The following is a 17,543-nucleotide window of genomic DNA, read 5'->3' on the forward strand; positions in this document are numbered from 1 at the left end:
TGAGAGTGATGCAACTTGCATAACCCGACTTAGAATGAATAGGCGTGCTTTTACATATTTATGCACAAGGCTTGCAATAGTTGGGGGTTAAAACCATCAAGATATTTATTAGGCTTGGCAATTTAAGGGCTTGGGTGAGAGAAAATCTTTAAGACGTGAAACATATGTGCTTGACTTTTGTGCAAATAGGAAAATTATTCATCGATTAGCTTATGAGGGTATGCAACTTGCATAACCCGACTTAGAATGAATATGCGTGCTTTTACATATTTATGCATAAGGCTTGAAATAGTTGGGGGGGGGGGGGGTTAAAACCATTAAGATTTTATTAGGCTTGTCAATTTAAGGGCTTGGGCCGAGCTTTGCCAAGCCCATATAATTTTTAGAGAGCCCAGACCCTCTTAAAGCCCATTTAATTTGGGTGGACCTAGGCTTTTACCAATTTTAAATAATTTTTTAAAAATAAAACTATAAATTTTCAAAACATAATTATCCAATACATAATACTACAATAGGCTAAAAAACTTAAACATAATTCTCTAATACATGATTAGCCAACATACAAAATATGAAAATACTAACATTACAAGTACACAACATAAAAAACAATCGCTAATATAAAAAAAACAAACTAATCCAAAATTTGTGGGCCATCTTTGTCTTCATCCTTTAATTCCTCGCCAGTAAACATTTCTTCTTCAGGAACTCCACCTAACAAAAAAAAATGTTAAAATAAATAGTAAACAAAAATAATTAGTAATTAATTTTGTAAATAATATTTTTATACCTTCATCGCTAGTAGCCCATAATCAATGCTGAGAGCACATGATAACTTCCAACGTGTCTGGATGTAGTCTCCTCCGATATGGACTCAATGTTCTACCCCCCATACTAAAAGCCGACTCTAAGGCAACAGTTGTCACATGTATGGCTAACAAATCCTTGGCCGTCTCCACCAAAATAGGATATTTGCCTTTGTTCATCTTCCACCATTGTAAAACATCCAAATTGAGAGTTCTTTTAACTAAAGGATCCTCCAAATACCTATCTAAGTCGGACTTCGAACTAATAGGTTGACTATTTTGGGTTGCATATGCATCAAAATCACCCATATAATCTATATTATAAAAATCAATATGAGATTGGTCGGAAGGAACAAGAAATGAGGTAGAAGACTCACTAACAACACCGTATCTGGTAGTTGCGGATTTAGCCTTATAATAATTCATCATTTCATCACAAAGCTCTCGCACTCTCTTAAACTGATTTTCAAGGCCGACTGCATAAATCTTCGGATAATAGTAATTAATCAACATCATTTTGTATCTTTGATCAAGAATAACAGCCGTGAGTAATACCCCACTAATCTCATCCCAATACTTCAAAAAGTTTCAATCATGGTATCCACCATGTTCTTAACTGCAGGAACATCTGAAATTTGCCACCTCTTCAATGCAATCCTCATTTTATAAACCAATGGAAAAAATAGATTATCAGTGGGATATGTTGTACTTGAAAACATCTCAGTCAACCTTAAAAAAGGCCTCAAATAGTCTAGCATTTACTTAGCCAACTCCCATTCCTCATTACTAGGCAAACACTTGTATTGCGGCTCAAGTGTCTGTAGCCGAGAAAAAACACTTTTGTATTTCACTGCAAGTTCAAGCATCGCAAAAGTAGAATTCCATCTAGTTGGACAATTAAATCCCAACTTTTTCACATCCATCTGTGTTTGACGACATGCCAACTCAAACGTTTCCACCTGTTTTGACGATGAACTCCAGTAAGACCATTGTCTCTAACACGTGTAATACCACTCTCAATTACCGACAACCCATCCTTCATAATTAAATTCAAAATATGAGTCGCACACCTCATATGAAAAAAATTACCGCTCAATATCATTGACTTAGTTGACAACAATTCCTTCAATCTTTCAACCATCGCATCATTAGTTGAACAATTATCCAAAGTAAGCATGTATATCTTTTTATTTAGATTCCAATCCAGCAAACACTTCACCAAAATTTGTGAAATGCAATTAGTTGTATGTGGGGCTTGCACATATACAAATCTGTTCATTCAAAAAAAATAATAATGCAAAGTTACAAAAAAAATTAAATAATTTTTTTAAAATTTAATAATGTTACCTATGCAAATTTAAATACAAAATTTTAATTTTTAATAAAGTAAAAATACCTTAGGATTCGACTTTGCAAATGCCAAGAGTTGTCAATGAAATGTCCCGTAACAACCATATAACCTTTCTTTTGATTACAAGTCGTCCACATGTCTATAGTAATTGTCACCCTACTATTATTAATCTCTAACAAATTCATTGCCTTCCCATTTTCAACAATATATATCTTAACGATCTCACTCTTTAAAGAGTTTCTGAACATATGCTTCACTAGTGGGTTGCAATAATTAACAAAATCTCTAAACGCCTCATACTCCATAAATCTAAGAGGAAGCTCATGTTTAACAACAACTGTTGTAAGTTTTTTATGGGCAACCAATGGATCAAATTTTTGAATTCCAAGCTCACCACTTTCGATTTTCACCAAGTGTTGCTTATTCTCAAGAACTTATTCAATTGTCAGTTGATGAAAACTGTGAATTTGTCTAGTATGTCTATTCAAATGACTGGTTTCCGATCCACAAGAAAGAACCATTCCACAATTATTGCATTTTGTCTTTGATACACCACCAACATTTATCTCTGTGAAATGGTCCCAAAAATTTGAAACAACCATCTGTTGTTTTTTTTTATCACTCCGCATTTTGTCTTGAACATGTTTCGACTCCACAGGTGGATTTGAAGGCAAATTAGAAGATTCAGAAGCATTTTCCATTATAAACCTATACAAAATTAAAGGAGATAAAATATTAAATAAATTAATTAATTAAGCTAAGTGTAAATACAGTAAACGTCCATAACTCCATATAGTAGCTATACAAGCACATGACATCAAATTTGCAACATCCAAAACTCCATACAGTATCTATACAATGGATAGAAATACTTTAATCCAAAAATACCAACAAAATCAACAACACAGCTCAAAATCATTAACCAACAGCACAATATTTTTCAACATTTTCTACATTAACCAACAACCAAACTACATTCTTCACAGCTGAAAATCACAAAATTCTTCACAAAATTCTTCAACGAATTAACTAATTACATATATTTAGGCCTTAGATAATACAATAAAAGAATTTGAACCTTAATTGACATGGATTACTAGAGTTAGATGGCTTGTTGTTGCTGGTGTGATTTGAATCGCGCACAGACTGTAGATCGTTGCTGTTGCCTCGCGCGTGTTCCAGTGGTTGCGACAGCATTGCGCGACTGTGTTGGTGGGTGGGGGTGCTGCTGCGACATGCGAGAGATGCTGTTGCTGGGTGGCTGGACGGTGGGTTACGCAGGAGATGCTCGCTGCTATTGCTGGACGGTGGGTCGCTGATGCTGGCTGGACGTTGTTGGAATCTAAATGCACTATTGGCTGCCGGCGGTGAGAACAGTGAGAGGTTGGCACGGTGACGCCATGACGGTGAGTGAGGGTGCTGACGAAAAAAAGGGATTTTGGCCTAGTAACCTTTGCTCAATTTGTTTTGTTTATGTTTTGTTTTTTTTTTTCAGTTTTTTTTAATTTGAATTTTATAATATATTATATAGTTTTTAAAATACTTTATTATAAAGTCTGAGCTTAAGCTCGGGCTTTTAAATGAAGCCCTTAACTAAGCCCATATGTTGTGGACTTTATTAATTACAAGCCCTTATTTATATTTTCAAGCCACGGGATGGGCTTAAAGCCCATGAGCCTGGGCCGGCTTGGGCTTTTCTGCCAATCCTAATATTTATTAATAGATAAAAAAGTAGCTATGTTCTTACATATAGTAGCACATCATGTAAAAAAATAGAGTGATTACATTTAAATTTATAAGGTCAGGATAGTCACTTAGCAAGTACTTTCATGATGTTTTGTATTCTATCCTATGGCTTCATACAGAATTATTGAAACAACCTAATCCAATTCTTGATGAGAGATAGAAATGGTTTAAGGTACTTCTCTTAACCATATCCATTATGATTATATGTCGGTATTATATTTATAACTATTATATTTTTCTATATTGATGATAAAATTGCTCAAGAGCATTAGATGATACATACACTAGGGTGATGGTGCCTATAATAGATAAACCTAGGTATCAAAATTGAAAGAGTGAGATTACCAGTAATATTTTAAGAGTATGTGTTGGTTGATTTGTATAATCAATTATTATTAATGCCAATGTGCAAGTATACACAACAAGTAATAAAGTGATGAGTGTTCAAGATCGTCTCCACAGGGATTGATGTTACTTAAAATGTTAAAGCAATCACAATAATGCACGTCAACTAAAGACGAAACAAACAATTACCAAATAATTCTATCATAAATAATAATTGTGAGAGATGGGAATTAAAGCAATATCGAAATAAAATAAACTTAATTAAATGTGTCCAAGGTTCAATTGAGAATATAGTAGTTGAATGATCAAACTCTCCTAATGGGGTGACTGTTGATTACCGAATTAGCACTGGTTGTTATGATAAGTGCTGCAGCACTGGGTAGAATAAATCTGCATCTACAGCTATCGCATGTTGGAAATCTCATACCTTTAAATCTACTAACAATGACCAGTTGCTCATAAATTTAATGTATGACTTTATGATCTTTAATCTCTCTACCCTACAAGGTGAACACCTATGTCTAAGATATCACAAATCTTAATTTCAAGTATTGCCCTTATGGGATTTAAGATAACCTAATCTAGGAAACTCAATTTAAGAACAAGTAATACTTTAATAATGTCCGCTAAGACATGTCATTTTGCTGCTCTATCTTAACTGAAACTATTAAATGGGTGGTCAACCGAAATAACAATTATATCATAAAAACTATTAGAGTATAATGCTACAACATTATCATAACATCATATAAGAACAGTCAAGAACCCATTGGATTATTTGTCACTCAACTACAAGTAAATTCAGTTAATATTCTGAATGAGAAAAATAAACATAAATATATTGATCGCAGAATACATCCAATCAATCAAAGGAAGAAAGATAATATGAGTTGAGCACGATGAAAGTCTAAGGATCTTCCTCGGTGCTTCAATGATGCCGAATAGCCCTCGTTAATCTTGATCTTCTTCTTACCTTTTTAATTGTTTTTGAATGTTAATTCCACCGCCGCTTCTATGTGGTGCATGCCTCCTTTATATATTTGCAAATTAGGTTTTCCAAACCAACGCCCATGCACGTGCCTGTGCTTTAATTAGGAAACATGCAGATTGTAATTTAATTGCTGACCCGCGCCTATATTTTCTCCCGCGTTTCTCCCAAATTGCTGTAGCATTGGTTGCTCTAACATCCGCAATATTACTTGTGTCATTTCCGATTGTGCTTTCCTTCTTTTGTGATCATCTTCTTTCCTCATCTTTCTCATATAATGTCTCCGCATCCTTTTATGAATTTAAAACCTACAAATTAAAACCTGTTTTTAGCACAAATTACTATGATTCAAGCAAAACTTATTAAGACTCAACTAAAATGAATGTTTATGCAAAAGTTCACCAAAATGTAATCAAAATACATTATTTGCTTTTTAAATGGCCTTTATTCAAGTCTATAATAGATGTAATAACTCTCATTTCCTAGAGTTATCAGTATGCTCCCAAGACATACAATTTATTTATGTTTTAACTACTTGGAAAAGGTAAGAAGCTAATGATAGAGTCCTTCATGATGCTATATATAAAAGTAAATGGTTTGGATGTCCTTAACAGTAAGTCATATACAAGAAATAAACAAATTCTAAAGTACAAAATTTTAGTAATTGAAATCTAAATATTTATTTATGATATAAGTTATCACTATTTAATAGATACTAGATATGCTAACTATCGAGGATTTCTTGCCCTTTATCGTGGACAACGATATCACCTTTATGATTGGAGGGAAAACTATCAACCAACGAACCCACAAGAATTTTTTAACATGAAGCATTCAATTGCTCGAAATGGCATTGAGAGATATTTTGATGTTCTTAAAAATCGATGGGCAATTCTAAAAAGTCCTTCATTCTGGCCTATCAAGACACATAATAGGATTATCATGGCATATTGCTTACTACACAATTTCATTAGAAGGAAGATGCCATGTTATCCTTTTGAGGATGCATTTGATACTGTAAATGAGGAGGAACCACTCGGAGGTAGCACAATAACTAGTATAAAAACCTCAGAAGAGTGGAGTACATTGAGAACAAATTTAGCACTAAAGATGTATAATCAATGGAGTGCAAGTAGGCAGAGCATGTTGTGCAAATTTTAATGTACTCGCAAGCACACGAATCTATTGTAGTATAGACTAATGGTGACGAGTGTCGATCCCACGAGGAGGTGGATTTTAATTGTTTGTAGAATTAATTTTGTAAATGGGTGATTGGATTTGTGGTGGAAATGATTTGGAATATGCTAAAACTTAAATTAAAATGGCGAGAATAAATTCTAAAATTGGAATTGAAATGGCGAGAATAAATTCTAAAATTGGAATTGAAATGGCGAGAATAAATTGAAGAAAAATCTATTGAAATGACGTACTTGGGTATCTGGATCCGTATCAACATGCATCATGGGCTAAATAATCCTTATTAATGCCAATTAAATCATGAGGGGGGAATCCACACCTCATGAACCACGCTCTAAACAATATGGTGCTAAGGGCTTATCGTGCCAAATAATAATAACCTTGTACTAGAGGGCCGGTGAAACCAAGGCGGTACTAGACAAGATTAGTATTATTTGTCGACGAGAAGTCAAAACATCCACAAAAACTAGAGGGGAAGAGAAAATAAATTTACCAAATAAAGCCCATGACACATGTTGAGACTTCACCTTCAACCCAAGCTTGAAAGAAAATTAGCCACTCATAATTGAACTAAGGGCAAAATGAAAATTTATTAAAATACGAAGAAAATACAAGATGGAGAAGGAATTACAGAAAATGGAGTCCAAAAATAGATTCAGGGATATCAAATTAGGGGGGGAGGCCCCCTTTTTATAGATTCATGGAGTAAATCATGGCCATCGGATTAAAAACAGTTTGGACGCTCAGGATTGCGCCACGTCATCAGTCAACAGTACGGGGTTTGACCACGCGGATGAACAGTAACACGGTTTGACCCGGGTGAACAGTGACGCGGTTTGGTTGAAAATAATCCTGTGTGATGCATGTACCGTACGCGAGATTTTTGGTCCACTGATATATTGCCACGTCACCATCAATAGTACATAAGAATTTTAGTCCAATAGGATCGTGACACCTCATCAGTCAATGCCACATCATCGGTCAATGCCACATCATCGATCCGTCTATGTGAACAGTGCCGTGAACAGTAACGTATACAGTACCATACATGTGAATAGTACTGTACATGTGAACAGTGCCATTTTTCCTTTTATGCTCCTCCTAAGGTTTTCGACAGTCCTGAGTTCAAAAGTGATGTCCGTTTTGCCATATGATCTCTCGTTTATTGTGAAATGACTAAGATGCCCCTAAAATACATAAAATAATTAATTAAAATAAAACAAACGGAATTAAATTAAAAGAAGGTTAAATTCATAAAAGTAAAGGTGTTAGTAAGACTTGAAATGTAAAATGACGGTTTTCTCCTTTATAAATATGCATTTTTTAACACTCAACACACCCCCCAACCAGCTTATTGCTAGACCCTAGCAAATGAAGCGAAAATAAAATTCAAATTCAAAATGATTTATTTTTTTTTTAAATTTAGAAACACTCGTGTTTATTCAATCAGATTAATGATAGCAATCAAATAAAAGTATAAGCATTATCTCCAGTCTAAAGCAACATCACACCCACATCAACCATTCACATGAATCAGTCCAGTAGACTTTGTTATAGCTACTTTCAAGAATGATATGTCAAACCCCAAAATCTCACTGGAAGTAGTGACACTCTCACAAAGAAATTAAACCCAATAAAAATAGTCACTCCAATGCATGGTAATTGAGAGAAAATAATAAAGAAGTGATATCACATGCTCTCACCAAGATGAAATAAATATGCCCTCAGCTTAGAAATAATACGATCTCAAGTCAAATAAAAATGCTAGTCAACCAAATTTATTTATTTATTTTTATTTATTTATTTTTTTCATGCATCACTACATCTTTTTAGCCCATATAACTAGCTTCTACTTCAAACTATAGTTCCCTAAAATCAAGAAGGATTTTTATTAGGACGTAACGTAGGCTAGGGACATGGCTAACAAAGAAGGGAAATAGGGAAAACAAAGTTTATGTTTGAGAAAAATGTAGAGAATTTTTTTTTTTGGAAATTACAAGGTGGATTTCACCTATTATTTTTATTTTTATTCTTTTGAAAAAACACTTTTGTTTTTTGTTTTTGGCATAACTTCACTGAACAAAATAATTATTTACATTTTTCTCAAGCATAAATAGGTGATGGAACTTATAAAATATCGGGTAATACTCCAAATCGGAGTGGGTCAAGATGATAAGTTGATAAAGAAAATGTTTTTTTTTTAAGGCTCAAAATGGTTAACTATGGATATTTAATAAAAGGGATGGCTAGAAAGGCTCAAACGGATCAAAGATGGCCTTTCCATCGTCTTTTAGGGCTCTAAATAATCATCCATATCTACTAGTTAGATGGGCCTCCCAATGTAGCAACACATTTTGTTTTTACCATTTTTTTAAGGGTTAACTCAAAAGAAATCTAGAGATCGTGTATAAAATAATAAACTGCTAAGCTGTATAGAGAATGAGCAAAAGGGTTACTCTCCAAGAAAATGATAGGCTCAAAAACTCACTTGGTACTTATTATGCCATGTTCATTCCCTCAAGCAACTCATATTTGTCTCCGACATCAACATGTAGAGTAGCAAACATAATGTAACATCACTTAAGACCAAAGATAATACAAATACTAAAATTTAAAATAAATCATGTCATCCAATGTCAAAACAAATCACACAATTTTTTTTTTAAAACAACATTCTACCCCCCCAACCTATTCTAAACATGAAAGGAAAATATGCATGCAGAAATGTGAAAATGATGTAGAAAAATTAATTAGAAAAAGAAATATATATATATATATTAACTAAGAAGATGCATTTCTAGAGGCACTACACTCCATATTCAGCCATCTTCGACTCACAAGTTGGAAAATATATATTTATAGAGGAGAAATTAAAGAGAAGAAAAATAAACATAAAAACATAATAAAGAAAAAGAAAATGTCTGATTTTTTTTAATTTTTTTAAACGATGAAAATGCGTTTCTAGAGTCACTACACTCCATATTCAGCCATCTTCAACACAAAAAGTTAGCAACAGTTAGTTTCTACAACAAAATATCAGTAAAAACTTAACCAAGATTCCACAATTGTCGACTATTCCCTCCCCCCAACCAGAATGAAACATTGTCCTCAATGTTTGAAAGGAAAGAAGTAGAGTTTAGAAGACATCACCTGGGTGGTGTAACACAGAAGAAAATATTTACAAGCGGAGAGTTAAATCTAATTTATACTTCTTACTGCGGCTACTGTTACCATCATTATTTGGGCGCTCCAACACAAAGGTCCAGGGGTCTGACTCCGGTTTATAAGCTTGTAACAGATCAAGTAGCTCATTAGCAGTGTGAGCACAAATAAAAAGTTTTTTCACATTAGAAGGAATGAAATAGTTTTTTATTGCATGGTTAAGAAATGCGATAAAGCCATCATAAAAGTTATTGACATTTAACAAACCGATGGGTTTCTAGTGGATGTGCAGATGGGCCCAAGATGCTAGTGTGATAAGTGCTTTTAGTGTTGCAAGATCTCCTGGAAGGAAAATAAAAGCATCAGCATGATTAAGCATTTCAGTTATTCTTTCTTGCATACCTGAGACGACTAACTCTTCTTCAGTTGATGAGTCAGACGAACTGCCCAATGGTTTTAGGACTCTTGGGATGATGCCAACACTTGGTTGCCTCTAATAAAAGCTGCTTCTGAGACCATTTTTGATAACCCTCGATTACCTCCTCTATACACCAAGTGTAATTTTCTCGCTGCTATGCTTCGACCAAGATCTATGGCTGCCTCAACGAACTCTTTATGTTTGCCATATGTAAATCTAGAAAGCACACAAATGTTCTTGAATTGTCTATTGGGAGTAGCTGCCATTGTGAAACTTCTCAAAAATAATTTGTGAGTGCTTGACAAAAAAGAAATCACATTTAAGAATCTTGGTGACAGTGGATCACAGTTGTGTATGAGGTAACATGTCAGTGTCAAATAACGCGTAAAGCACGTGGCTCGCTAGTAAAAAAGGAAACAGTAAAAGGGAAAAAGCAAACAGTAATAAGGAAAAAGCAAACAGTAATAAAATTATTAAAGATAATAACGCACACAATAAAACAATAGTGAAATAAAATAACAGTAAAGTGAAAGGATATTTACAGGTAGTTGCGACTGTGGCTCACATCTTCCTCTGGTTTTACGTCCAGAAACGACTTGAACGCCCTCTATGGGTCGAGGATAGGCTTCCTATCCAGTTTTCTTATAAACTAGCAAACATGGTCGTTTATAGTCAGATTCTTGAGACTATAGTGCATGCTCTTTCTGGAATAATGACCATAACTAGAGAATCGCTCTTTGCACATATCCACTGGGATGCGTTTCAAGAGACAAAAGGATATCATCCAATGACTCCTTATTCAAGACATCCCTCATGAATTGAATCTTATCTTCCCTGTTATCAGACACCATTCCTAAAGAACATGGGTTTTTATTGCAACTCATTCTGGCACACTTATGACAAGCAATAGAAATTCTTCGAGCTCGTCGTTTTCTTGCATAACTTCCTTTACCACAACCAGGCATGTATGCAATAAATTTTGGAGGTAACTCACCTGCCAATCGTACTTTCGCCTCAATTAACCAACGAATATCAACAGGTATGTTATTCCTCATAAGCAATCGCATGCGTTTAGACCGAGCTTTATAGATCGTAAGGAGGGCATTCTAAGGAAGTGAAGGGAATCGCTTGTGAAGCTTCGCTAGAATCTTGTTTCTGTCCATACCTTCGCCTCAGAATATCAGTTATTATGGGAAACTGAAGTAACCGACTTGATTGTCACGGAGTACCGTTATCCGCCACTTCACCGGGGTAACAAACTAAAGCACACAAACAATAAAACAAATTAAAACACACAAAGAAAATTAAAATCGTCCTCTTATTGAATTTACCTCAAGCTCCAACTGGATGTCGTAAACACTTCTTTCAATGTCTTTGAGTTGGCTTTCTAAACCCTCAACATAGGCTACTAACTCTGGTGGCTGTAGAGCCCAAATGCGATGTGTTTTACAAAATTGAATCTGCCTTTTGAGATGAGTTTTGACACGTTGAAGTGGTTTAAAAATGTTCAGGAGGAACGGTCTAAGTAAGGTACTCATGATTAAAAATGATAAGAGAAAACTTAATAGTTAAACAAACACACTTATGCAAAAATAATTTCAATTAGCAAAAGAATAATATAAGGAAAGAAAGAAAGAAAAAATAAAATCAGCGAAAAGAAAAAAAATCAATTCAAATTTGGTGGGTCACTCAAATTTATTTCGATGTCTTCTCCATGTGGTTATTATTCTAGATATGGCTTTAATCTTTGACCATTAACTTTAAACGTGACACCGTTCTTTGGGTCCTTAATTTTAATTGCCCCATGTGGAAAAGCAGTATGAACAATAAATGGGCAAGACCAACGAGAGCGTAACTTACCTGGGAATAGGTGCAAGCGAGAATTGAATAAAAGCACTTTCTGATCCGGAGTGAAAGATTTTCTCATAATTTGCTTGTCACGGAAGACTTTCATTCGTTGCTTGTAAATCTTGGCATTTTCGTATGCGTCATTGCGAATTTCTTCAAGTTCTGCCAGTTGTAATCTTCTTTCTGAGCTGGCTTGCTGCATGTCAAAGTTGAATTTCTTGATGGCCCAATACGCACGATGCTCGAGTTCCACAGGTAGGTGACAAGCTTTTCCATACACTAGCCTGTAGGGTGACATCCCAATTGGGGTCTTGAAAGCCGTTCTGTATGCTCATAATGCATCATCAAGTCTTAATGACCAATCTTTCCTGTCTGGCATCACCGTTTTTTCTAATATGTGCTTTATTTCTCGATTGGATATCTCAACTTGGCCACTGGTTTACGGATGATATGGGGTTGCCACTTTGTGTGTGATTGAATACTTTGTCAAGAGAGCTTTGAATGCTTTGTTACAAAAGTGGGCACCACCATCACTGATTATCGTTCGAGGAAATCCAAAGCGTGAAACAATGTTGCTTTTCAAAAATGCTATCACCACCTTGTGATCATTGGTTCTACATGGAATTGCTTCTACCCATTTTGATACGTAGTCAACAGCAACCAATAACTATTGATGGCCAAAAGACAGGGGAAAGGGTCCCATGAAGTCGATACCCCATACATCAAAAATCTCAACCACTAAAATTGGATTTAGTGGCATCATATTCCTTCGCGTAATGCTCCTCATTCGTTGACACCTATCACATGAAGAACAGAAAGTGTAAGCGTCTCGAAATATAGTTGGCCAATAGAAACCACATTGTAAAACTTTAGTGGCTGTTTTCTTAGCACTGAAATGGTCTCCACAAGCTTGTTCATGGCAGAATGAAAGGATATTCTGAATTTCACTTTCTGGGACACATCGTCTAACAATTTGGTCTGCACAATACTTGAACAAATATGGGTCATCCCAAAAGAAATTCTTTATCTCTGCAAAGAATTTAGCCTTGTCTTGCTTGGTCCAATGCTCTGGAAGTTTACCTGTAACAAGATAATTAACTATATCAGCATACCAAGGCAATACTTCCGCACTCATTAATTGTTCATCTGGAAATGACTCATTCAATATTAATGGCTCTGCAATTGTGTCAAAATGGAGACGAGAGAGATGGTCCGCCACAACATTTTCTGTCCCTTTCTTATCTTTGAATTCCAAGTCAAATTCCTGCAAAAGTAACACCCAACGAATTAGTCTAGCTTTTGCATATTTTTTTGTGAGAAGATATTTAAGAGCAGCATGATCTGTGAATATAATTATTTTACAACCAATGAGATAAGATCGAAATTTCTCTAGTGCAAACACTACTGCTAGCATTTCTTTTTCAGTAGTTAAATAGTTCAACTGTGCATCATTCAATATCATACTAGCATAGTAAATAACATGGGGAATTCGATCAACTCTTTGTCCTAATACTACTCCTACTGCATAATCAGATGCATCACATATGAGCTCAAATGGTAAGCTCAAATGGTAAGCTCCAGTTCGGGGGCTGAATGATGGGTGATGATGTCAACAAATGCTTTAATTTTTCAAACGCAACAAGACATGAATCATCAAAGACAAAAGGTACATCCTTAGCAAGTAGATTGCATAAGGGTCTAGAAACTTTGCTAAAATCTTTAATGAAACGTCTATAAAAACCAGCATGCCCAAGGAAAGATCATACTTCTCTGACTGTTTTGGGTGGAGGAAGATTAGAAATGAGATCCACCTTGGCTTTGTCAACCTCAATACCTTTGCTCGAAATGATGTGACCGAGAACAATACATTGTTTTACCATAAAATGACATTTCTCCTAATTTAAGACTAAGTTTTTCTCGATACATCTCTGCAGAACTAGTGTTAGATGATGTAAACATTGATCAAATGAATCACCAAAGACAGAAAAGTCGTCCATAAAGACTTCAAGGAATCGTTCAACCATATCAGAAAAAATGCTCAACATGCATCGTTGAAATGTAGCAGGTGCATTACATAATCCAAATGACATTCTCCTATATGCAAATGTGCCAAAAGGGCAAGTGAAAGTAGTTTTCTCTTGATCTTTTGGTGCTATGGGAATCTGATTATATCCTGAGTAGCCATCTAGAAAGCAATAAAATTCATAGCCTGCTAATCTATCAAGCATTTGATCAATAAATGGTAAAGGAAAATGGTCTTTACGTGTGATAGAATTCAACTTTCTATAATCAATGCATACACGCCATCCTGTAGTTACTCTAGTGGGTATCAATTCATTATCAGCATTCTTAACTACTGTGACTCCTGACTTTTTAGGGACAACTTGCACAGGACTGACCCATGAACTATCAGAAATTGGGTAAATGATACATGCATCTAATAGCTTAAGGACTTCAGTTTTAACAACTTCTTTAATATTAGGATTTAACCGACGTTGCATTTCCCTAGTAGTTTTAGCATTTTCATCAAGGTGAATGTAATGCATGCAATCTACTGGGTTTATACCTTTAATGTCTGCTATGGTCCATCCTAATGCTCCTTTGTGCACTTTCAAAACATCCAACAACTTACCTTTTTGTTCGTCATTTAGGGATGATGATATGATTACCGGCAGAGTACTTTCTTCTCCCAAAAATACATATTCCAGAGTGTTGGGTAATGGTTTGAGCTCGAGTTTCGGTGGTGATTCTGATGATGGGATGAGTTTCTTCTCTGATGGTGCTAGTTGTTCAACTCTTGACTTCCATTTATTAGTATCCATGGATGGTACTGAGTCAAGCAGGGCGTTGACCTCATCAACCTATCTGTCAATATCAAAATCCAAACCAAAGTGAGTTAAACATGTTTGTAAAGGATCATCACTAAGGTTTGAAAGAAAAGTGTTATCAACTATTGTTTCAATTAAATCCACATCAATAATTCCATCATCTGCATTGTGAGGTTGTTTGGCAATGTTAAAAATGTTTAGCTCCATAGTCATGTTGCCAAAGGGCAACTGCATATTTCTAGTTCTGCATTGAATGTGAGCATCTGCAGTTGCCAAGAAAGGTCGGCCTAGAATAATGGGGATGTGCTTCCTTGAATCCTGTATTGGTTGAGTGTCAATTACAATGAAATCAACAGGAAAATAAAACTTGTCTACCTGGATAAGCACGTCCTCCACAATACCACGAGGTATTTTTGTGGACCGATCTGCAAGCTGTAACACCACTGGAGTTGGGTGTAATTCTCCCAGTCCAAGTTTCATGAATACTGAATAAGACAACATATTTACACTAGCTCCTAAATCCAACAAAGCATTCTCAATTGTGTGGTTCCCTATACTACATGAGATAGTGGGGGAGCCTGGGTCTTTGCATTTTAAAAGAATTTTATGTTGAAGTATAGAACTAACGTTTTCTGTTAAAAATGCCTTCTTTTGAACATGCATATTTCTCTTTTTAGTACAAAGGTCTTTAAGAAACTTGGCATAAGATGTAACTTGTTTAATAGCATCAAGCAAAGGGATGTTAACACTTACTTGTTTGAAGATTTCAAGAATCTCACCTGTGGATTTTTCCTTTTTTTTCTTTAGCTAACCTCTGAGGAAATGGAGCCTTGGGAACATATTCTTGTGGGTTGGTTTCTTCTTTCTCCCCCGGTGATGAGTCGTCAACATTTACAGGTACAATTTGATTTTCTTTCGTCACCGGCATCTCTACTTTGTTGTCGACTTCTTTTCCTTTTCGCAAGGTCATGACTGCTTTGACCTCTCCATGCTGCTGTGGTGAACTGGTACTTGCTTCATGCACTCCTTTAGGATTAGGCACTGGTTGACTTGGAAACTTACCTTTCTCAACGGTCATTGCCAAGGTCTGAACTGAAGAAGCAAGTTGTCCCACCATCTTCTCGAGGCTTGAAACTGATTGGGTTTGTGAGTTGAAGCCCGCTCTCAATTCATTTCGTAGTCCATCAATGGTGCGGTTCTGTTGCTCAATCGTGGAGTGAGTAACATTCCTGAAATTCTAGAATGCATCCTCCCATGGTCTGGGTTGAGAGTGATTTTGGTTCTGATTGTATGGTCTAAATGGGGGCTGAGAGGCTTGAGGAATTTGAGGAATTGGTTGCATTGGTGGAGCTGGAGCTGCTGGTCCATTCTGTTGGAGTCCTTGAGACCATGAAAAATTGGGGTGGTCTCTCCATCCAGGGTTATATATGTTGGAGTATGGGTTGTAATTAGATGGTTTTCTCATTACACCTATGGCATTGGCTTGATTTGAGTATGAGTCATGGTCATGTGGCTCTGTTGATTTAGCAGTCGATAACGATGCTATTTGTCGAGAGAGACCTTCAATTGTCGCTTTGATTTTTTTAATTTCTGAACTTAACTCGCCAATGTGAACCTCATTTACTCCCTTAATTCTTCTAGTATTTCTGAGTGATCGACTCCGTTGTTGGGAATTATCCGCTTGTCGCTGGAAGAATTCCCAAATTTTTGATGCACTTTTTGACATTAGCTCTCCTCCACTTGTTGCCATTAGCCATTCTTGCACATTCGGTAATAATCCCTCCAAAAAGTATTGGCATTGGTGTCATTTCTCATACCCGTGATGTGGACACTTCAAGAGTAGCCCATTGAATTGCCCCCACGTTTCGAAAAACTGCTCGTCATCTCTCTGGGTAAACTCCGAGATTTCCCTGCGAATAGCATTGGTTTTATGCACTGGAAAATATTTATTCAAAAATTTTGTTACCATTTGTTCCCATGATGCAATACTATTAGCAGGCAATGTATTAAGCCATGAACGAGCTCTATATTTTAAAGAAAATGAGAATAGTCTAAGTTTAACATTATCGTCTGAAAAATTTTCATATTTAAAAGTTTGACAAATGGCATGAAAATCATTCAGATGATTATATGGATCCTCATTTTCTAGGCCATAAAATGTGGGGAGACAATTTAGCACACTAGGTTTTAATTCAAAACTCCTAGCAGCTACATTTGGGTATCTTATGCATGATGTGCTTAAATTTGCTAAAGGACTGAAATAATCCTTAAATGGCCTCTCCTGGGGTGCTTGTAAATCCATTCCAAATTTATTTTTAATGTGCCTGTGTGTGCGAAGTGTTTTTTCTAATTCAAGGTCTATAGGTTCAAGATTAGGTAATAATGACCTACGACCATGCATGCAAAACAAATAAAAATAAAGAAGAGGGAGAAATTACGATACTAACCTTATTGCGCTATTACAACCTTTCTATAAAAATACACAAAAACAAATACGTGAAATAAATTAACTAAAAATAAATTAATAAGATAAAAAAAATTACAAAGAAAAATAAATTAAAAATTAAATTACAGAATTTTAAAGAAGAGAAAAATAAAAGAAATACCAACCTTTAAATGTAGATTCACTCTTTTTTTTCTTTTTTTTAATAACAAAAAAAAATACAAGAAAACAAATAAAAGAAATTATTCACAAAAATTAATTCTATTAATTAAAATTACTTACCTCTCCGGCAATGGCGCCAAAAACTTGTTGTGCAAATTTTAATGTACTCGCAAGCGCACGAATCTATTGTAGTATAGACTAATGGTGACGAGTGTCGATCCCACGAGGAGGTGGATTTTAATTGTGTGTAGA

General features: G+C 35.4%; 1 protein-coding gene across 1 annotated transcript in view; it reads right to left on the bottom strand.

The window, feature by feature from the left end:
• Positions 1 to 809: 809 nt before the first annotated feature.
• Positions 810 to 17,543, bottom strand: part of LOC112097364 (zinc finger BED domain-containing protein RICESLEEPER 3-like) — a 36,469-nt gene continuing 19,735 nt past the window's right edge. The window contains exon 3 of the mRNA XM_024182559.1: positions 810 to 1,379. Within this exon, the coding sequence (XP_024038327.1) occupies positions 810 to 1,379 (570 nt within the window). The remainder of the gene's footprint in view (positions 1,380 to 17,543) is intronic.

The sequence above is a fragment of the Citrus clementina genome, unplaced genomic scaffold (genome assembly GCF_000493195.1).
Source record: "Citrus clementina cultivar Clemenules unplaced genomic scaffold, Citrus_clementina_v1.0 scaffold_6, whole genome shotgun sequence".
Lineage (NCBI taxonomy): Eukaryota > Viridiplantae > Streptophyta > Magnoliopsida > Sapindales > Rutaceae > Citrus > Citrus x clementina.